At 41.7% G+C, this 24,280-nt stretch overlaps 1 protein-coding gene across 2 annotated transcripts in view; it reads right to left on the bottom strand.

The window, feature by feature from the left end:
- The window catches only part of ZNF280D (zinc finger protein 280D), a 180,401-nt gene that overhangs the window by 58,749 nt on the left and 97,372 nt on the right, over window positions 1–24,280 (bottom strand). For both annotated transcript variants that reach the window (XM_075857961.1, XM_075857962.1), the window contains 4 exons: window positions 8,379–8,536; window positions 5,990–6,090; window positions 3,077–3,223; window positions 2,362–2,496 (listed from right to left, as the gene is read on the bottom strand). In XM_075857961.1, the coding sequence (XP_075714076.1) occupies window positions 2,362–2,496; window positions 3,077–3,223; window positions 5,990–6,090; window positions 8,379–8,536 (541 nt within the window). The remainder of the gene's footprint in view (window positions 1–2,361; window positions 2,497–3,076; window positions 3,224–5,989; window positions 6,091–8,378; window positions 8,537–24,280) is intronic.

Genomic DNA, 24,280 nt, shown 5'->3' with positions numbered 1-24,280 from the left:
AGTGGCTAAAGAGGGAAGGGGTTAAACTAAAATTATTTGTTTTTGCATCGTCGCTTTCCAAGAGCCATAACTTTTTTATTTTTCCATCAATGTAGTGATTTTTTGGGCTTGTTTTCTGCGGGACGAGACGTAGTTTTGATTGGTACTATTTTGGGGTGCATGGGACTTATTGATTCATTTTTATTCTGACTTTTTTGGGGGGCAATGGAAAAAAATTGCAATTTCGCCATTGTTTTTTGCGTTTTTTTTTTACGGTGTTCACCTTGCGGTTTAAATTACATATTAACTTTATTAATGGAGTCATTACGGTCGCGGCGATACCATATATGTGTACTTTTATTTATTTTTTACACTTTTACTAAATAAAACCACTTTTTATGGAAAAAAATGGTTTTATTTATTTTTTTACTGTACTTTTTATTAATAATCTTTATTTCACATTGATTACTTCTTTTATTATTCCCACTAGGGGACTTTACTGTGCGATATTCCGATCGCTGCTATAATGCTCTGGTATACTTCGTATACCAGAGCATTATTGCCTGTCAGTGTAAATCTGACAGGCAATCTGTTAGGACGTGCCTCCGGCGCGTCCTAACAGGCATATGTCCAGGGCAGACCTGGGGGCTTTTATCAAGCCCCCGGCTGCCATGACACCCCATCGAAGACCTGTTATTGCATTTACGAGCCGCCGATGGGTGACGGGGGAGCTCACTTCCTCTGTAAACAAAGTTAAATGCCGCGGTCGCTATTGACGGCGGCATTTAACGGGTTAAACGGCCGCGATCAAAGTAAACTGATGACAGCTGAGCACGGGAGACCCGTGCAGGACTTAGACTAGGCTCACGTGAAAAGGCGTCAGCCTAGCCTAAGGCCCCTTAGTGACGAACATAAAAAGGCGTATTGTTGGTCACTAAGGGGTTAAACTATTTCTAAAATGCCACAATTGAAAAGTTACAATTTAAACAACAAGTCTGATTTCAAGCAAAAAAGAGCTTAAAGAGGCTCTGTCACCAGATTTTGCAACCCCTATCTGCTATTGCAGCAGATAGGCGCTGCAATGTAGATTACAGTAACGTTTTTATTTTTAAAAAACGAGCATTTTTGGCCAAGTTATGACCATTTTCGTATTTATGCAAATGAGGCTTGCAAAAGTACAACTGGGCGTGTTGAAAAGTAAAAGTACAACTGGGCGTGTATTATGTGCGTACATCGGGGCGTGTTTACTACTTTTACTAGCTGGGCGTTGTGTATAGAAGTATCATCCACTTCTCTTCAGAACGCCCAGCTTCTGGCAGTGCAGACACAGCCGTGTTCTCCAGAGATCACGCTGTGTTGTCACTCACAGGTCCTGCATCGTGTCAGACGAGCGAGGACACATCGGCACCAGAGGCTACAGATGATTCTGCAGCAGCATCGGCGTTTGCAGGTAAGTCGATGTAGCTACTTACCTGAAAATGCTGATGCTGCTGCAGAATCAACTGTAGCCTCTGGTGCCGACACGATGCAGGACCTGTGAGTGACGTCACAGATCTGCACTGCCAGAAGCTGGGCGTTCTGAAGAGAAGTGGATGATACTTCTCATCAGAACGCCCAGCTAGTAAAAGTAGTAAACACGCCCCGACGTACGCACATAATACACGCCCAGTTGTACTTTTACTTTTCAACACGCCCAGTTGTACTTTTGCAAGCCTCATTTGCATAAATACAAAAATGGTCATAACTTGGCCAAAAATGCTCGTTTTTTTAAAAATAAAAACGTTACTGTAATCTACATTGCAGCGCCGATCTGCTGCAATAGCAGATAGGGGTTGCAAAATCTGGTGACAGAGCCTCTTTAAGGGCCTGTTCACATTAGCGTTGCCCTTCCGTTGAGGGGTTCCGTCTGAGGTTTCCGTCAGGTTAACCCCTCAACGGAAAGGCAAACGGAAACTTTAGCTTCCGTTTGCATCACCATTGATGTCAATGGTGACAGAAACTTTGCTAATGGTTTCCGTTTGTCACCGTTGTGAACGGGTTCCGTTGTTTTGATGGTATCAATATCGCTACTGATTCCCTCAAAACAATGTAACCCGTTCACAACGGTGACACACGGAAACCATTAGCAAAGTTTTCGTCACCAACCCGACGGAAACCTCCAACGAAACCCCTCAACGGAAGGGCAACGCTGATGTGAACAGGGCCTAACAAAGGCAACTTCATGACATTACCAATATGAAAAGAAGAATTCAAACCAAAAGCATAATTTAGGTGCACAATGCAGCACAAATGTGCGGAAAAAAAAGTCTACGGCTATATGACTGCATATGACCTGAGCTCACCTATTTTTTTCATGTGGTAAAAATTTCATTCTCAACACACCTTTGTTCCTGGAGGAAGACCATCTAATTGTTTTGGCTTCTTGAATGTCTTGTGATGCTGAGTTTTATGATCCATTTTCTCTTTACAACTCAAAAACTGCAGTCTGCACTTGGCACATCTATAAACACCTTTATTCTGAAATGGAAAAATGTTTGAACCTAAGGATAACAATATTTTGGATAAAAGAATACAATTTGTGTTCATATGGGCAATTATTTTTTTTAATCTTTTTTAAATGCATTTTACATGTCACTGAAGTGATTATATTTTTAAAAATCCCATTCACACATCACAATTAAAAAATGAGCTTTTATGTTCCTTCAGGACCTTATTGTCTTTAATGGGGGGACATGTCCTAGAAAAGTTTGTGGTAGAAAACACACAGCCATGATTATAGCACAACTGCTTTACTGCATTTCTATTATGATATAGTAATGTTGCGGCTCCCTGATGCACAACTAACATTTTAACATAACCTACAGGTTCATGCACACAAAAGAATCTGTAAGGCAGTGCACAGAGGCCTGTACAGACTCAGTATGTATGGAAATATTCTCCCCTAGAAGCAATGTATATAGAGGTACAAGTAGAGGCCTCATGCAACTCTATGGTAGTCTTATTGTGGCTCTGTAAATGATCCACTAGGGTGATATTTTTACTAATATTTGCTTTGATGAAACTTTATAATACTAATAATCCCCTGTAAATGACTAACCTGGTGCTTCATATAATGATTCATGTAAGGCGTTCCAGACTTAATAACTTTCAGACAAAATGGGCATAACAAACTTTTAGTGTTCTCATGGGTATTTCGAAAATGATTATCAACATCAGCAAAAACGGAAGACCTGTAATTGCACAACTACAAGAAAGGAGACAATTATAAATAGAAATTGATACGGTTATATGTGTTGTAGGATTATTTTTTTTAGATATACATACATATATATCTATTTATCTCATATCTATCTATCTATCTCATATCTATCTATCTCATATCTATCTATCTCATATCTATCTATCTATCTATCTATCTATCTATCTATCTATCTATCTCATATCTATCTATCTATCTATCTATCTATCTATCTATCTATCTATCTATCTATCTATCTATCTATCTATCTATCTATCTATCTATCTATCTATCTATCTATCTATCTCATATCTATCTATCTATCTATCTCATATCTATCTATCTCATATCTATCTATCTCATATCTATCTATCTATCTCATATCTATCTATCTATCTCATATCTATCTATCTATCTCATATCTATCTATCTCATATCTATCTATCTATCTATCTATCTATCTATCTATCTATCTATCTATCTATCTATCTATCTATCTATCTATCTATCTATCTATCTATCTATCTCATATCTATCTATCTATCTATCTATCTCATATCTATCTATCTATCTCATATCTATCTATCTATCTATCTATCTATCTATCTATCTATCTATCTATCTATCTATCTATCTATCTATCTATCTCATATCTATCTATCTATCTATCTCATATCTATCTATCTATCTCATATCTATCTATCTCATATCTATCTATCTATCTATCTATCTATCTATCTATCTATCTATCTATCTATCTATCTATCTATCTCATATCTATCTATCTATCTCATATCTATCTATCTATCTATCTATCTATCTATCTATCTATCTATCTATCTATCTATCTATCTATCTATCTATCTATCTATCTCATATCTATCTATCTATCTCATATCTATCTATCTATCTATCTCATATCTATCTATCTATCTCATATCTATCTATCTATCTATCTATCTATCTATCTATCTATCTATCTATCTATCTATCTATCTATCTATCTCATATCTATCTATCTATCTATCTCATATCTATCTATCTATCTCATATCTATCTATCTATCTATCTATCTCATATCTATCTATCTATCTATCTATCTATCTATCTATCTCATATCTATCTATCTATCTATCTATCTATCTCATATCTATCTATCTCATATCTATCTATCTATCTATCTATCTATCTATCTATCTATCTATCTATCTATCTATCTATCTATCTATCTATCTATCTATCTCATATCTATCTATCTCATATCTATCTATCTCATATCTATCTATCTATCTCATATCTATCTATCTATCTCATATCTATCTATCTATCTATCTATCTTATCTATCTATCTATCTATCTATCTATCTATCTCATATCTATCTATCTATCTCATATCTATCTATCTATCTATCTATCTCATATCTATCTATCTATCTATCTATCTCATATCTATCTATCTATCTATCTATCTATCTATCTATCTATCTATCTATCTATCTATCTATCTATCTATCTATCTAGTTAGATGAAAGAAGCTAGACACTTGCATTGAGTCTGGCAAATATAAAAAATAACAATGCATGCCAATTAAAACACAGTTTCTTTTCACAGCAACAATGACAATATTCACACACTGTCTCACATTTACCAATTTATTTGCGCTTTTTTTTTAACTTCAAAATAGTGTCTTGTCTGAAGGGCAACATATTTAGTAAACATTTGCGCAAGAGTTAAGTGCCATTTGCAGCATGCACATCAGTTTATAAAAATAGAGTGAAAAGTGGGTGTGGCTTACTGCTCGGTCAGGATTTTAGGCAAATTTATAAAATGTGACTTTTTTTAAAAAAGTTTAAAAAAAAGTCACAAATGAGAAAATAAAGTCATATCTTTACTTCACATAGACCCTGGCACAGAAAAAGAGCTGTAATTTTAGAGACCGCGATGTATGTTTTGATACATCTTTAAAAAAGCAAGCACATGCAGTCATAAATTTGTTGCACTCATGTCAATACATTGGTTGAGCTTTAACTTAGAGGGTATGTTCACACGGCAGCGTCCGTAACGGCTGAAATTACGGGGCTGTTTTCAGGAGAAAACAGCCCCGTCATTTCAGCCGTAACGGCATGTGCAGGCGCTTGAACGCCGCGTCCATTACGGACGTAACTGGAGCTGGTTTTCCATGGAGTCCATGGAAAACGGCTCCATTTACGTCTGAAGAAGTGACATGACACTTCTTTGGCGCGGGTGTCTATTTACGCGCCGTCTTTTGACAGCGACGCGTAAATATACGCCTCGTGTGAAAAGACAAACGTCAGCCCATTGCTTTCAATGGGCAGATGTTTGTCAACGCTTTCAAGCCGTAATTTCAGACCCCCCGAATTACGTCCGTAAATAGGCCGTGTGAACATACCCAGACATTGGTTAAAATGACGCGCCTTTTGATAAATGTGGGCCACTGAAATGTTCACTCATTTGAAAAATGGATACAGAGAGAAAAAAAATTCATACTTGCAAATGAAGCAGTATCAGTGCTTTGTAAGTTTATTCCCCAATAAAATATTGTTTTAGTGCATGTAATTTGTCATTATTTTCCGGCATAAAGATATTTATTCAAATTTCACGTCACAAAAACTAATATAAACTATATGTGGGAACCCATTCAAATCAGGGGGAATTTCTACCTCCATGGTGTGGCCAGTTCAAAGATGTGGGCTCCTCCTGTTGCTTTACCCAAAAGCGGTTATCAAGTCAAAAGAATTTTATAGTCATTACCTGACAAACATATGGCATCTCCCCAGGTTTATGAGTGTCTTTCATATGTTGTAAAAGAATCTGTTCAGAATCAAATGATAATTCACAGATCTTGCAAATGGCTGGAACAAAAACAAAATGATTGTATTACATGGGACACAATATACTGTAAAGAAGAACTGTGACAGCATTCCTAAGTGAGTTTTGCATATCACTAGAAGATCCCATGTATTTTTCTCAATCCACAATCTATCTATCTATAACTATCTATAACTTTTTGGAAAAGGCTGAATATAATATAACGTAGCTTTGTTTTTTGACTACATTAAAATTAAATATACTAAATATACAAACCGCTTCAAAGGCAAACATTTTCTGTAGTAGTCTGGTCAGGTCCTCTTTTCCCCATGGTATTAAGAACAAATGCCCAACAATCAACTTAGAGATAAGCCCTGATCTATGAGCTATTTTAATAAGTGAAAGTGGATTAATAAGTGAAGTGGATGCTGACCCTGGTGGTGGCTGATTGCAGAGAACCGGAACCCGCACCCTAACCTTACTACAAGCCCCTATAAACAAATTAAAGAGAACCTTTCAGATATATGTGTTTTTAAATTTTTGGATTTAATAAAATTTATACTTTTATAATTATTTGAGTGTCATAGACTCTGTTTCGTTATAGGTTATTATTCTCTATTGAGCTAAATATTGAGCTATATACTGGTTATAAGCATGGGATTATATTCATTATGGTAGAGGGGGTCTATGGTTGATCTCTGCTTTAGGTTTAGCATCCCAATGAAAACTAGCATGGAGATGTATTTTCTTCCCATTTGAATGCAGGAAAGCTGTGTGTTGTGAACTTGTGATCAGCACCCAAGTTTGAACTTTCCCTGTTCGTTCTATATAGGATGTTATAGGAAGAAATGGAAACATATTGACCATTCCATACTGACTGAATACCATTTTATCCTCTTGTGTATATGGGTAGTGAGTTACTTGGATTGGATTTAAGGTCACATCTCTGATACAATGTGTAGCCTCATAGGTTTCTATCTAAGAGCGTTCAATATTTAGTACAACTTTGTCCCAAATGGTGATTCTATAGCTCACTGCTGCAGGGATAGGTGTATGGAAGTGCTGCTTGCTTACAAATGGTCTTCAATATGGAGCAGATATTACACAGACCCTTATGTAGGTACCTCATGTCTTTGGACAAACACAAGGGTAGCCTACACTCCATAGCTGATGTCCCAGAGAAAAGCACTTGGGGGATGGATTTTAGCAGGGTATATACTATAAAGCATGACTTTTCAAACTTTTCCGTCTGGCACCTCACCAGCAATTAATATCTATACTAAAAGTGGGACATGTAGATGTTGTGTGCAAAGCATGTTGTGGTAAATCTTAGGTCCCACAGTGCCCCCATAACAGTATCAAACAGTGCTAGCCACCGTATCACCAGTGTGAGCAATGGTGCCCCAAAGTCAGCCACAGTGCCCCCCAGTCAACACAACACTTACCTTGCCCCTCCCTCGTCTGTTGCAAATAGGAAGTTATAAGCGTGCCTTTGCACAAGTGTAACTTTCTGTCGCTGTGCTAATCTGTACAGGCAATGTTTTCCTGGAAGAAGCAATCATTGTTAGACCGCCTCTGCTGGGAAAGAAGTGTGATGTCCTGGGAAAGAGGGACTGTCCTGTCGAGCCTTTGTCACTTGGGAAGCAAGGACTGGTGGGGGAGACGAGACTCAACAGAGATGCCAATCTCACAGTTTGAGTAGCACGAGTAAGGGTGTGTTCACATCAGCGTTAGTTTCCGTTCCGTTGGAGGTTTCCGTTGGGCTAACCTCTCAGCGGAAAGGCAAACGGAAACTTCAGCTTCCGTTTCCCTCACCATTGAACTCAATGGTAATGGAAACCTAGCTAATGGTTTCCGTCTGTCACCGTTGTGACAGGGTTCCGTCGTTTGATAGAATCAATAGCGCAGTCGACTGCGCTATTGATTCTGTCCGAAACAACGGAACCCTGTCACAACGGTGACAGACGGAAACCATTAGCTAGGTTTCCATTACCATTGAGTTCAATGGTGAGGGAAACGGAAGCTGAGGTTTCCGTTTGCCTTTCCATTGAGGGGTTAACCCGACGGAAACCTCAGACGGAACCCCTCAATGGAAGGGCAACGGTGATGTGAACAGGCCCATAGCACTACATTTGTTTTTATAGTTTTCCAATATATTTTCAAAAGAAAAAAATTATACAAGTCATTTCAGACACTCATCAGATATATTAAAGATAAAGAAAAAAACACATATTTAAGAAGACATTAAAGACCTAGAATATAGAAATGAATTATATTTCTATATATATTCAAACCATAGCAAACATTTTCAGAGAATCTTCTAGGGTCTTACTTGTGGATTCATAGAATGTGTGAGAACTCTCAGTGTGACATTGCAGTTGGAAGGGAGTGGGGAACTGGCGGTAACAGTGGTGGCAGGTGGTGTGGTTTTCCCAACTTTCTGTACTTTGCTTCTCAAGTTCCAAGTGATGTTTCATGTGGTTCATAAATCTATCATACACAAACAAAAACAGGTGCATTGTTAGCAACATAATACAGTGAAATGACTGCAAAAAGTAAAAACAATATATCTAATGATATCTAAAAAACAAACAAAAAACACATACAAACTAGATTTATATAATAAGTACATATAATTCTGAATAAGTCACATTCAGTTTTTCCAACATTTGACGTGAGTTAGTTGGCACTGATTTTGATGCAGAAAGTGTGTCGGAATCAGCGCTAAAAAAACTAAAATCGCCCCGCATTCATTTCAATGGTTGGCAGAGGCGCGTTTTTCCCCAGGTGACTTGTGGCCGCTGGCCGAAAAAAGAGTGACATGTTCTATCCTGCTGCAGTTTCCGCCTCTGACCTCTCATTCATGAAATCAATAGGAGGCGGGAAAAACCTGTGGCGCTTGTTTCTGAGCATTTTTGCAGTGTTTTTTTTGCATGTGGTCCTTGCATTAGCTCGAACGGCCGTGGGCAAAAAACGTGACTAGACATGTCACTCTGCATCCTCCATTGTAACAGTGCATCCTGGAAACTAGTTCAAGTGCACTGTGTTACAATGGAGGATGCAGAGTGCCGGCTGCTACTGTTGGGGTTTCTTGGGGCCAGCGGCTTTCATACTAAAAGGGTGGTCTGTGATAAGGCAACCCCTTTAATTATCTTGATCTTGAGTTGCAACTTACATTTTACATCCAATGCTATTTTCTCTGGTGTATTCTATTTGGGAAGGATTAGAATATCTCTTAAGTGCCTGAGTAAACACTACTGTTACCAGAATGCAAATAACCAGAGCAAACTCAGGACAAAAACTGAACAAGCAGGAATTGCTAAAATATTTCTGCAGAGATCCCTGCTGAATTGGGAATTTGTCTCTCTTCGGTCACAGGACAACATTTTAAATATGATAGGGTATATGAAGTAATATTACCTGTTGCTCTCCAGTTGTGCCCCTCTACTGTGGATCTGCTGTTTTAGGGTCCACTCTGTGCTGTCCCAAAATGGCTGCACTTCTTCTTAGACTACGAGTCTTAGATACTCCCACTGTTCTCGGATTGGCCAGAGCTGCTTACGTGAGCAGTTCTGTCCAATCCATGAATAGAGGAAGTGTCAAAGACTCGTATTCTGAGAAGCACAGTGGCTTTTTTGAGACAACACAGAGGGGACCTTAAACAGCGGATACACAGCAGAGGGGCACAACTGGAGGGCACCAGGTAAGATTACTCCATATACCCCATCACATACGCGTGGGAGATACATACACGTTCAAAAACCACAGAGCTATATATCAACGGCAAAACTGTTCAAAGGTGAATATGTGATTTCATAATATTGATAAAAATAGTAATAATAGATAAAATGTTTTACAATTCCTTTTAACTGACAAGGTATGTAATAATTTGCTTTGAATGGTATAATAAATATCCCAGGTCAACCAAAATTAGGCACCAGACAAGCTTTACAAAAAAACTGTTCTTGTCAAAATTACCCTTTGCACTTTTACAAAAAAAAGTCTAACAGCAGCCAAAAAATCATGACTGACATGTCTTGACTACATACATTAGTTCCCTGCTGTTTGCAAACAAATTGCCTGTGCTTCAACCTGAGTCTTTGCTTCTAAGTGTATGTAATAGCGATTTTAATGTCTGCAATTACAAGAAGCTTTTGTTTTCCTTAATGATACGAGCAAAGGCAAGTCTGTTCATTTTTACTTGCAGACTGTGCCCTTTGTAGACTGTGCCATTCTTCAGCTTCACATTCTGCCTTTTCAGCTACTCTTTACGGGTCTGTATGCGGAAGAACTATGACCTTCTCTGCCATGCAGAGGTCTTGAGACAAACCTGTCTCCCTAATAAAGATGATCACAATGTCCTCTTTTTGCTGATTTAGAAACCAAAAGTTATTAAAAAAAAAAAATAGCACAATCAAATAGCAGCCTATACCACATTCAAAATACAAGGATTATTCATGTGTAGTCCCCGAACAGACCTGTGCTGATTACTGTGAAATGTAATTAATCTGAATGGAATAGTGCAGAGAAGGCGACTTTAATTTGTGGTTAACCCCTTAACGACATCCAACGTATGGGTATGCTGCTGTCGTTAAGTGGTCACCGTGTCTAAAGACACGGTGACAGAGTAAAGATGGCTGCTGTCCCTGACTCCCCCCCCCCGCATCAGTGATTGGTTCAGACCGGCCAATCGCTGCTTTTTGCGGCTATAACCGATCACTGTGATACGGTGGGGATTGGTGCTGTCTAATACTGCACTAATTCCTGCCATGTACTTGTAAGGCAGTAGTGATGGTGCCACCCCCCGATCTCTACCATTGGTCGGTCTGCATAGACAGACCAATCGTAGCCATGGCGGGCGTTTCAAACACCCTGCACTAGCTCTGCCCACCTTATTCCGGTTAGGTACGGTGAGCAGAGCTGGTGTGATAGTCTGTGAGCTGAATACTTACCCTTGCTGAGGCCTTCTGCGCTGCGATTGTCACAGTGACGGCCATCACTCATCAGCAATTTTTGGCATTTTTTATTTTTTACAGTTTTACACCATCTACGCATGTGCGCCCTGAGTGCTGATCAGTGACCGACATCACTGATCAGCATCTGTGGTAATATTTTTTTTTTTTACGCAGGTCTTGTTTTTTTATTTTTCTGCCAGCACCATATCCGTGTGTGTGCAAAGCAGCCTCTGAGCGCTGATCAGTGACTGCCATCACTGATCGTCATTTGTGCTAATTTTTTGGCACAGTTTTTTGATTTTGGGCCTGTTTTTACTACACCATTTTCTTGTGTGCGCTCTGCGGCCACTGAGTGCTGAGTCCATAATCAGCCTCAGTGGTAATTTATTGACGCAGGTTTTTTTGGACCTTTTTCATTCCATTTTTCTGCCAGCACCGTCTCTGTGTGTGCGCCCTGCAGCCCTTGAGCGCTGATCAGTGACCACCATCACTGATCGGCATCTGTGCTCATTTTTTGGCCTATTTTTACTGCACCATCTTTTTGTGTGTGCCCTGAGGCCACTGAGTGCTGAGTCTATAATCAGCCTCAGTGGTAATTTGTTGACGCAGGTTTTTTTGGGCCTTTTTTTTATATATAAAACTGTAAAAAAGTTGAAAGAAAAAAAAAAGTTAAATAAAATATAGTTAGGTGTAGCTAGTACCTGCATAGGTAGGACGTTAGGATAGCAGTAGTTTAGGGGTAGCTAGTACATGCAAAGGTAGGGCATTAGGGTAGCGGACGTATAGGTTAGCGTCCGATTTTTAATTAAAAAAAAATGACATGGCACTTTAGGGGTGTTTTAGCTATACAATTTTTCTAAAGTTGGTGCCAATTTACTGTAGTATATTTCTTATACAACAGTTTTTTCTAAAATATAGTGTTACATTTAGTGTCAGTGGTTACTGTAGCTTTATAGTTTTAGTCTAAATTTACTGCAGTATAATTTTAAGGGTATGTTCACACGCTTAGAAAAAAACATCTGAAAATACGGAGCTGTTTTCAAGGGAAAACAGCTCCTGATTTTCAGAAGATTTTTAAGCCACTCACGTTTTTTACGGCCGATTTTGGAGCTGTTTATCTATTGAGTCAATGAAAAATGGCTCCAAAAACGTGCCTTGCACTTCTTTTTCGTGGGCGTCTTTTTACGGGCCGTTTTTAAAAAATGAGGCGTAAAGAAACGCCCCGTCAGAACAGAACGCCGTATTTCCCATTGAAATCAATGGGCAGATGTTTGTAGGTGTTCTGCTGCGGTTTTTCGAGGCATAAACCCCCCGAAATACGCCCGAAAGCATTACGTGTGCACATACCCTTATACTACAGTTGTTTTTAGCGCTAATATATAGCGTTACAGATTTAGCGACAGTTAGTGACGGAGATTCAGTTGTTTTACTGAAGTTCTTCACTAAATTTTACATAGCGTAGTTTTATAGTTTTAGTCTAAATTTACTGCAGTATAATTTTTATACTATAGTTCTTTTAGCACTAATATATAGCGTTACAGATTTAGCGTCAGTTAATGACGGTCATTCAGTTTTTTTACTGAAGTTCATTCACAAAATTTTACATAGCATAGCTTTATAGTTTTAGTCTAAATGTACTGGCGTATAATTTTTATACTACAGTTTTTATAGCACTAATATATAGTGTTACAGATTTATCGTCAGTTAGGGCCGGTTCACATCAGCGTTGGCTTTCCGTTCAGGGGTTCCGTCTGAGGATTCCGTTGTGGAACCCCGCAACGGAAAGTCAAACGGAAATCTTAGCTTCCGTTTGCATCACCATTGATATCAATGGTGACGGAAACATTGCTAATGGTTTCCGTTTGTCACCGCTCTGGCAGGTTTCCGTTTTTGTGACGGAATCAATAGCGCAGTCGATTTCTGCAAAAAACCTGTGGGGTCAAAATGCTTACTATACCCCTAGATAAATTTCCTGAGGGTGAAGTTTCCAAAATGGGGTCACTTTTGGGGTGTTCCCACTGTTCTGGTCCCTCAGGGGCTTTGCAAATGTGGCATGGCCTCCACAAACCAATGCAGCAAAATCTGAATGCCAAATAGCTCTTATTTCCTTCCGAGCCTTGCTGTGTGTCCAAACAGCCGTTTATGACCACATATGGGGTATTGTTATACTCAGGAGAAACTGCTCTACAAATGTTGTGGTGCTTTTTCTCCTTTAGTCCTTGTGGAAATTAAAAAAAAATAGCTAAACCTCCATTTTATTGAAAAAAATGTAGATTTTCATTTTCACGGCCTACTTCCAATAATTTCGGGGTCAAAATGGTTACTATACCCTTAGATAGTTCCTTAAGGGGTGTAGTTTCCTAAATGGGGTCCACTGTTTTGTCCCCTCAGGGGCTTTGCAAATGCGACATGGCCTCCGCAAACTATTCCAACTAAATTTGAGCTCCAAAAGTCAAATGGCGCTCTTTCCCTTCTGAGCCCTGCCGTGTGTCCAAACAGCCCTTTATGACCACATATGGGGTATTGTTTTACACAGGAGAAACTGCTCTACAATTGTTGGGGTGTTTTTTTTCCTTTAGTTCTTGTGGAAATGAAAAACAATTAGCCAAACCTACATTTTATTGAAAAAAATGTTGATTTTCATTTTCACGGCCTTCTCCCAATAATTTCTACAAAAAACCTGTGGGGGTCAAAATGCTAACTATACCCTTAGGTACGTTCCTTGAGGGTTGTAGTTTCCTAAATGGGGTCACTTTTGAAGGGTTTCCACTGTTTCGTCCCCTCAGGCGCATTACAAATGCGACATGGCCTCTGCAAACCAATCCAGCTAAATTTGAGCTCCAAAAGTCAAATGGCACTCTTTTTCTGCTGAGCCATGCCCTATGTCCAAACAGCCGATTATGACCACATATGGGGTATTCTTTTTCTAAGGAGAAACTGCTCTAAGGTGCTTTTTCTCCTTTAGTTCTTGTGGAAATGACAAAAAATTAGCTAAACCTACATTTTATTTAAAAAAATGTACATTTTCATTTTCACGGCCTACTTCCAATAATTTTTCTAAAAACCAGTGGGGTAAAATTCTCACTATACCCCTAGATAAATTCCCTGAGGCTGTAGTTTCCAAAATGGGGTCACTTTTGGGGGGTTTCCACTGTTTTGGCACCACAAGACCTTTTCAAACCTGACATGGTGCCTAAAATATATTCTAATAAAAAGGAGGCCCCAAAATCCACTAAGTGCTCCTTTGCTTCTGAGGCCTGTGTTTCAGTCCATTACCACTCTAGGGCCACATGTGACATATTTCTAAAAACTTCAGAACCTGGGCAATAAATATTGAGTAGTGTCTCTCTGATAAAACCTGTTGTGTTCCAAAAAAAAAAAAAAATGGTTTCCAACTGATTTTCTGCAAAAAAAAAGAAATTTGTAAATTTCACCTCCATTTTGATGTAATTCCTGTGAAGCACCTAAAGGGTTAATAAACTTTCTAAAAGCTGTTTTTAATACTTTGGGGGGTACAGTTTTTAAAATGGGGTACTTTATGGGGGGTTTCTAATATATAGTGCCCTTAAATTCACTTTAGAACTGAACTCGTCCCTAAAAAAATAGCCTTTTGAAATTTTCCTGAAAATGTGAGGAATTGCTGCTAAAGTTCTAAGCCTTGTAACGTCCTAAAAAAATAAAAGAATGTTCAAAAAACGATGCCAACATAAATTAGACATATGCGATATGTGAACTAGTAACTATTTTGTGTGGTATTACTATCTGTCTTACATTAAGGCTGGATTCACAAGAGCGTGTGCTTTTTGCGCAGCCGCCATCATTATGACACTCCATTTGGATGTTTGTCAACAGAAAAGCACGTGGTGCTTTTTTGTTTTCATTCATCCTTTTCACCGCTGTTGCGCGAATCACGCTTGTCCCACGGAAGTGCTTCCGTGTGACATGCGTGGTTTTCACGCACCCTTTGACTTCAATGGGTGCGTGATGCGCGAAAAACGCTCAAAGAACGGACATGTCGTGACTTTTACGCAGCGGACTAACGCTGCGTAAAAATCACGCAACTGTCTGCACGGCCCCATAGACTAATATAGGTCTGTGCGACGCACGTGAAAATCACGCGCGTTGCACGGACGCATATCACGTTCGTCTGAATAAGCCCTTAAAGTCAGAAAAATGCAAATTTTTACACATTTTCTAAAAATTTTTGTGCTTTTTTACAAATGAACACTGAATGTATCGACCAAATTTTACCACTAACTTAAAGTCCAATGTGTCGCGAGAAAACAATCTCAGAATCGCTTGGATAGGTGAAAGCATTCCAAAGTTATTACCACATAAAGTGACACGTCAGTTTTGAAAAAAATGGCCTGGTCCATAAGTCGAAAACAAAGGGTTAAAGATCATTCACCTATCACTGTGGGTCACTAAAGAGTTGTGACATTTTGCCCATTAACCAACAGAAACAAAAGGATTATTTATATGTCAGCATTGTAATGTTCCTCATTGACCACCCGCACTAATGTATTTGTTTATGCTGTAATCAGCTGGTTTGTTATTTTTACAAAAACAAAAAAAGGTAGCACTGTGTATAAACATATGTATACTGGGTCTATAAAGAAGCACAAAGTTATTGGCATAGCCTTTATATTGTTAGGAGAAACATATACATGTAAAAAAGTAGATAATGTCTTGTACATTGGTCTATATAATCAAATTTTATCAAAATGGCTTGTAGGACATAATTTCAATTTGCAGACATCTAAGCAATCCAATATCCTTAAAGAGAACCTGTCAGCACATTCATATATTTATTGAAGCTGTTCAGCATGGAACCCTAGCAATGTGCTTGAATTTAAAGTGTACCTCAACTTGAACCTCCCGCCCAAACGGACATCGGGAGTCGAGAGATGCTACTGCACGTTGGGCGCTGTAGTTGCCATGGCAACTGTTCAACATGCGGAGAGTAACGTGCACAGGTCCTATTAATTAGAATTGAAACCATACTCTCTGCGTGTCATACGGTTGCAATGGCAACTGCACCACCCAGGTTGGGTGGGAGATCACAAGTGGAGGTACACTTTAATCCCTTCCCACATTATCACATACATGCATGTCATGGAAAGGGTCACCTTCCCGCATTGTAACGTGCATATACGTGATGGTGATCGTGTGGGCACAGAAGCTGTGCCCTTACGATCACTGTGGGAGTCCGGCTGTGACTGACAGCCAGGCTTCCATTGCAACGGCTGGGATTGGAGAAACCTCCAACAATGACGTGGCCAATTTGGGGCTACATGCTTGCCGGAATCCCGTTGGCCTTGAGGAGTCGACGCAAGAGAGGGAAACATGTACAGGAGCCTATAGCTGTTGCACAGAGCCACGAGACCGTCTATGGTGCAGGCCTATAGATTCCAGGCTAGGGTTATAAAGAAGGGAACCAGCTGGCCCCATCGAATACAAATCTGACCAAAGTCCTCCTGGTTGAGTGACCCCAAAATCCACCTTTTTGCGGCTTAGGTAGTCTGCGACCCAGTTGTCGACCTGGGAATGTGTACTGCCATTAGAGTAGGAACGTGACCTTCCACCCAGGCGAGAATCTTTGCTCCACGCTGCGAGTTTCACCCTGGTAATTAAGACAAGCCTTGGCCATTACATTCTCTGTTTAAAACTGTGCAGACAACAGCGATGTCAAGTGAAGCAGGCAAAAGAAGATGGCTCTCAATTCTAGCAGGTGGATAGGTAGGGAAAATTCCTGTGGAGACCACAGCACCTGAGCTATGAGGTTCCGAAAAAAGTTCATCCCTACTCCTTGAAACTGGCCACCGTGGAGCAGATCTGCCAGTTCAGCGGAAGGAGGGAGCGACCATGGGGAACGAACGGAAGGAGATGCACCACCAAAGAGATCACACGGGCTGGAGGTGAAGGAAGAACCGTTGATCCAAGGAGTCCAGGGAATAGTTCCACCGGTAGAAGATCATGTGCTAAAGGGGGCAAGTGTCGAACTGGGCAAAGTGAATGGAATCGGTCGAGGCCACCAAGGTTCCAAGAACCCTCATGCAGAGGCGGATTGAGGTCAAAGCAGTCGTCCAAAACAAGTGAATCTCGTCCTGAAGGACTGACAGCCGTTCCGGAGGTAGAAACACTCTCGCAGACCAAGTGTAATGAATCGGGGTAGGCAGACGGACAGGTGAGCCCTAATCTACCCGCAACTCAGTCCCTGTCTACTTGCACGGCCCGTCCTAAGTGACGGCGTACAACTGGGCGACGGTCCCTATGCTCAATAAGTGCAAGACAGACAACACAAGACAAGGGCACACAGAAGCAAAGGGGTAAGTAGGGGCAGTTGCCCTCGGAAACACCGTGAGTAACAGGCAGTAGTGAACGAGCCGAGTCAAACCAGGAGAGTACGTAGTAGCAAAATCAGAGCAGGAGAATAGTCAGTCAAGCCAGGGTCAATAAGTAACAGCGGTCAATCAGGTAAATAGCAGGAATCGCAGAGCGAGGAAACCAGACAATCACAGGCAAGGAACATGCTGAAAGTGAGGGTATAAATAGACCAACGGCGGGAGCTAGAACCGTCAGGCCAGGCTGTGATAGGTTCTCCCTCTCCTCAGCCTGCCAGCCTGAGTGGTAACAGATCGCGTCACTCTAGCAGACCTTGGAGCTGATGAAGGCTGATTAAACCCGGGCGTCAACACAGAACCTGTGTCTGGCAAGCCCTTTACAGTACCCCCCTTTTATGAGGGGCCACTGGACCCTACCTAGGTGGGCCTAGCTTGTTGGGGAACCGAAGATGGAACTTCCTGAGCAATATACCGGCGTGAACAACCCGGGCGGGTACCCAAGTCCTCTCCTCAGGCCCGTATCCTCTCCAATGGACCAGGTACTGGACCATCCTACTGTCCACAATGTTGGCTACCTCGAATTCTACCCCATCCGGAGTGAGAACAGGGAGTGGAGGTTTCCTCGATGTAGCCGAGGACGGGGAGCAGCTTTTGAGGAGGGAGGCATGGAATACGTTGTGTATCTTAAAAGACGGGGGTAACTCCAGCTGGGAGGAGACAGGGTTGAGGACCCCAATGATTTTGTACGGCCCTATATACCGGGGAGCAAATTTCTTGGACGGAACTTTAAGGCGCAAATTTTTAGAAGATAGCCACACCAGATCCCCGACCACAAACAGGTCTGCCTGAGTCTTTTGGATGCTCTGGGACGCCTCAAGGTTCTTCTGAACCTGGGCCCAGACTGTGCACAGTTCCCGATGAACGATATCTACCTCGGGGTTGTTGGAACCACCAGGTGAACCGGGTCAGTAACTCGTCGGGGGTCTCCCCCTTCTTCTGTAATTTTGGGTTTAATCCACAAGACAGAGCATAAGCTTTAATATTTTTTGACCAAGCCCTATAGGTAACTACAAAGTTGAATCTCGTAAAAAACAACGCCCATTGAGCTTGTCTCGGGTTTAGCCTCCGGGCAGATTCTAGGAAAACAAGATTCTTGTGGTCAGTAAGGACCGTTACCTGGTGCCTAGCCCCCTCCAGGAAGTGGCGCCACTCTTCAAATGCCCATTTAATGGCTAAGAGTTTGCGGTTGCCAACGTTATAGTTTCTCTCAGTGGAGGAGAACTTCCTGGAGAAGTAGACACAGGGACGGAGATGGGTGAGAGAACTAGTACCCTGGGACAAGACAGCACCCACTCCCACCTCGGAGGCGTCAACCTCCACGATGAATGGCTCCATTTGGTTAGGCTGAATCAGAACTGGGGCAGAGACAAAGCACCTCTTAAGGATCTCAAAAGCCTGGACAGCCTCCGGAGGCCAGTGGAGATCAGCACCTTTACGAGTGAGGTCCGTAAGCAATGACCGAGAAGTTAGCAATAAATCTCCTGTAATAATTAGCAAACCCCAGGAAATACTGTAAGGCCTTCAGGTAGGCAGGGCGGACCCATTCCGCCACAGGCTGAACCTTGGCAGGGTCCATGCGGAATTCGTTAGGAGTGAGGATTTGACCCAGAAATGGTATCTCCTGCACCCCAAACACACATTTTTCGGTTTTTGCAAAGAGTTTGTTTTCCCGAAGGGCCTGGAGCACCTTCCTCACATGCTCAATGTGGGAGGACCAGTCCTTGGAAAACACAAGTATATCATCAAGGTACACTACAAGAAATACCACCAGATAGTCTCTTAAAATCTCATTTATGAAATTCTGGAAGACCGCGGGAGCATTACACAACACAAAGGGCATGACGAGATATTCGAAATGACCTTCGGGTGTATTAAACGCAGTCTTCCACTCATCCCCCTCTCTGATCCGGATAAGGTTATAAGCCTCCCGAAGATCGAACTTAGAGAACCATTGGGCCCCCTGAACCTGATTGAAGAGATCAGGAATCAAAGGAAGGGGATATTGGTTCCTTACAGTGATCTTATTTAAATTTCGGTAATCGATGCACGGCCTAAGACCACCATCCTTCTTCCCCACGAAGAAGAAGATAGCACCTACCGGAGAAGTAGAGGGGCGAATGTAACCCTTGGCCAAGCTTTCCTGGATATATTCTCTCATGGCTGCACGTTCAGGACAAGAGAGATTAAATATCCTACTTTTAGGGAGCTTAGCTCCTGGTACCAAATTGATTGCGCAATCGTACTCTCTATGAGGAGGTAACTCTTCGGAGGCTCTTTTAAAAAAGACATCACGAAGTCCTGAATAAACTCAGGTAGAGTGTTTACCTCCTCAACGAGAGAAACCAAATTAATAGAAAAACATGACGTCATGCATTCATTACCCCATTTGGTAAGATCACCAGTATTCCAGTTAAAAGTGGGATTATGCGTCTGCAACCAAGGAAGGCCTAAAATCAAATCGGACGATAACCCCTGCATCACTAACACAGAACACTGCTCCAAATTAATGGAGCCAACAATGAGTTCAAAAACAGGGGTATGCTGCATAAAATAACTATTAGCAAGCGGAGTGGAGTCTATACCCACTACCGGGACAGGTTTAGGCAAATCAATTAATGGCATAGCTAGAGACATAGCAAATTCCACAGACATAATATTAGCAGCAGACCCTGAATCCACGAAGGCACTGCCGGTGGCAGATCTTCCATCAAAAGAGACCTGAAAGGGAAGCAAGATTTTATTAGGCTTCATGTTTACGGGAAATACCTGTGCGCCCAAGCGGCCTCCCCGACGGTCACTTAGGCGCAGAAGTTTTCCGGCTGCTTATTCTTGCGCCTGGGACAGGAGTTCAATTGATGCTTGTCATCCCCACAGTAGAAGCAGAGACCATTCTTCCTGCGGAAATCTCTACGTTGTTGGGGAGACACGGAGGCCCCGAGTTGCATCTGTTCATCCGAGTTCTCCGTGGAAGAACGAAGCGACGGAACCTCTGGAGCCATCATAGGGGAGCCAGAAGTGAAGGCACCGCACCAGAACGTTCAAGTCGTCGTTCCCTGAGACGTCGGTCAAGACGTACCGCTAAAGCCATAGGCTGATCTAGAGAGTCTGAAGTAGGATAGCTAACTAACAGGTTTTTCAGGGCGTTCGACAGACCCAATCTAAATTGGCACCTCAAGGCAGGATCATTCTACTGAGAAGCTACACACCACTTCCTAAAGTCAGAACAGTACTCCTCAACGGGTCTCTTACCCTGACATAAGGTCACCAGCTGACTCTCGGCAAAGGCAGTCTTGTCAGTCTCGTCATAGATGAGCCCGAGAGCAGAAAAAAAAAGGTCAACAGAAGAAAGTTCAGGGGCGTCAGGGGCCAAGGAGAAGGCCCATTCCTTGTGGCCGTCCTGGAGCTGGGACCTAATTATACCCACTCGCTGGCTCTCAGAACCTGAGGAGTGGGGCCTTAATCGGAAATAGAGTCTACAACTCTCCCGAAAAGAGAAAAAAGTATTCCGGTCCTCTGAGAACCGGTCAGGGGCAGCTTGAGGTGGGGTTCAAGAGGTGAGGTGAAGGGCACTACCTGGGTGGCATCACGCTGGTCGAACCTCTGAGCCAGGTCTTGGAACTGTACGGAGAGACCATGCATTTGCGGAGCCAGGGCCTCAAGGGGGTCCATTGTAGAGTCAGGGACCAGGGTAAGAAAAGGTATAGGTCTGTGATTATGTAATAAATCGGGGTAGGCAGACGGACAGGTGAGCCCTAATCTACCCCCACCTAGTCACTGCCTACTTGCACGGCCCGTCCTAAGTGACGGCGTACAACTGGGCGACGGTCCCTACGTTCAATAAGTGCAAGACAGACAACACAAGACAAGGGCACACAGAAGCAAAGGGGGAAGTAGGGGCAGTTGCCCACGGAAACACTGTGAGCAACAGGCAGTAGTGAACGAGCCGAGTCAAACCAGGAGAGTATGTAGTAGCAAAATCAGAGCAGGAGAATAGTCAGTCAAGCCAGGGTTAATAAGTAACAGCGGTCAATAAGGTAAATAGCAGGAATCGCAGAGCCGGGAAACCAGACAATCACAGGCAAGGAACATGCTGCAAGTGAGGGTATAAATAGACCAAGGGCGGGAGCTAGAACCGTCAGGCCAGGCTGTGATAGGTTCTCCCTCTCCTCAGTCTGCCAGCCTGAGTGGTAACAGATCGCGTCACTCTAGCAGACCTTAGAGCTGATGAAGGCTGATTAACCCCGGGCGTCGACACAGAACCTGTGTCTGGCAAGCCCTTTACACCAAGTGTTGAAGGCTACGCCCAGGAACACAATCTGCTGGGAGGGAAATAGGCAAGATTTGAAGCGGTTGACAATCCAACCCCTGTGGCTGTAGCCAGGCGGAATGGAAAAGACACAAATTGGTAATGATGGGAGAGCACTGCAAAACGCAGGAAGCGCTGGTGAGTCTGGCAAATAGGGACGTGCAAATAAGCGTCCTAGATTTCCACTGAGGAAAGAAACTCCCCCTGTTCCATGGAATAGATGACTGATCAAAGGGATTCCATGCCGAAATGGCAGACTCAGACATGTATGTTAAGACGCTGAGGTCCAGCGGATTGGAAGAATTGCTCTGGGGGAATTCGATTTTGCCCAAAAAGTGGTTTTATTTAGTAAAAGTGTCAAAACAAATCACACATACACATATATGGTATCCCCGCGATCGTAACAACTTGAACAATAAAATGAACACATTAATTAAACAGCCGGATGAACGGCGTCCAAAAAAAACGCAAAAAACAACGTCAAAATTCGCTATTTTCTCCCATTCCCCCCATAAAAAATTAAATAAAAATTAATCTATAAGTCCTATGTACCCCAAAATAGTACTAATGAAAACTACACATTGGCCCGCAAAAATCAAGCCCCCATACGGCCACATTGACGGAAAAATAAAAACGTTACGTCTCTTGGAACGCGGCGATGCAAAAACAAGTAATTTTTTTCTAAAAGGCTTTTTATTGTGCAAACGTAGGAAAACATATAAAACCCTTACATATTTGGTATCCCCGTAATCGTGCCGACCCATAGAATAAAGTTAACATGTTATTTACGCTGCATAGTAAACGGCGTAAATTTATAACGTGAAAATCAATGCTGGAATAGCTGCTTATTTTCAATACTCTCCTAAAATAAAGTTAATAAAAGTTAATCAATATATTATAAGCATCTAAAAATGGTACAATTACAAAATACAACTCGTCCCGCAAAAAACAAACCCTTATACGGCTATGTCGACGGAATAAAAAAAAAGTTAAGACTCTTGGAATGCAACCATGAAAAAGCAAAAAATAATCCTTGGTCATTAACGTGCAAAATGGCCTGGTCATTAAAGGGTTAAGAAACTAATTAGCATAAATCCAAATTTGTTTATAACTTAGTCAAAAATGATAGTTTTTCAAAATAAAAACCACTGCTGTTATCTACATTACAGCGCCGATCAGATTATGTAGGAGATAGGGCACTTATAATCTGGTGACAGAGCCTCTTTAACTCTGGAGGAACTACCTAGGGCTGACCTAATGGTCATTTCCCATCTACTTACTGTAACTAGATCTGCAGTGGAGCGTAACTGGAAGAGTAGTGTAGTTCTGACTATTTCAGAAATAATAAACAAAGTATAGTGTAACTTTAACCCCTTAAGGACACGGCCAATTTTGGCCTTGAGGACAGAGCAATTTTTTTTACATTTCCCTCTTTGCATCCCGACGCTCATAACGCTTTTATTTTTTGTACGACGTAGTTGTATGAGACTTTGTTTTTTGCGGGACGAGTTGTACTTTATGTATGTACCATTTTTTGGTACAAATACATTATCGTTTAATTTCTATAAATTTTTAATTAGATTAAAATGCAGAAAAAAAGCAGTTGCGCAGCAGTTTTAATATTATTTTTTTTACACCATACACCGATCATCATAAATAATGTTATACATTTGTTGTACAGGCTGTTACGGTCGTGGCGATACCAAATATGTCTATATTATTTCATGTTTTGGGACTTATATTTTAAAAAGTTGATTTATTATAAAAAATGTGTGTGTCTGTGTATTTTATTTACTTTTTATTTATTTATTTACCATTATTTTTTTTTTACATTCATTTAACTTTTTTTTTTAATCCCAGAAAGGGATTTATCATTTTGATTTTTATTTTGTAACTGCAATGTACTGGCATAGATCTATATGCCAGTACATTAGCCTGTTACTGATTGTACACAGGCAGTTGTTAGGGCATACCTCAGTATGCCCTAACAACAGGAAATATGTTCAGACAGCCCTGGGGTCCTTCAATAGACCCTGGGCTGTCTGGCCATACGAGTTGTGGACTTTGATCGCGTCACAGTTATTTTCTGTGACGCGATCAATGTGCAGTCCCGTCTCTTTGAACGCCGCTATCAGCTTTCATCGCGGCGTTCAAAGGGTTAACAGCGGAGAGATGTTTCTCTCCTCTCCGCTGTCAGAGCGGGGCCGTGGCTGTGTATTACAGCCGTTGCCCCGCTCTCGATCGCGCGCACAGACGCGCGCAGAGACGGCTGTCACACAGGACGAGTATGCTTGTCCTAATGCGCGAAGTGCTCGCCGCTCAGGACGAGCATACTCGTCCTGTGTCGGCAACCAGTTAAAGGGAACCTGACACCAGCATTTCACCTATTGAACTTTACTTCTCCCTCACTGGCCGCTGCTATAAAAAGTTCATTGCCGTTATCCCCGCTCCTAAACTCCTCTTCCGTCTGTAAATATCGGTCTGCAAACGTTTTTCGCCTTTTATCGTAATTATGCGGTGTCCCTTTGTGCGCACACACCAAAAGAGGACATCAATGCACAAGCGCAGG

Source organism: Rhinoderma darwinii, chromosome 3 (assembly GCF_050947455.1).
Source record: "Rhinoderma darwinii isolate aRhiDar2 chromosome 3, aRhiDar2.hap1, whole genome shotgun sequence".
In the NCBI taxonomy this organism is placed as follows: Eukaryota; Metazoa; Chordata; class Amphibia; order Anura; family Rhinodermatidae; genus Rhinoderma; species Rhinoderma darwinii.
The sequence above is the reverse complement of the archived record's forward strand: the minus strand, read 5'-3'. Positions and strand labels throughout refer to the sequence as shown.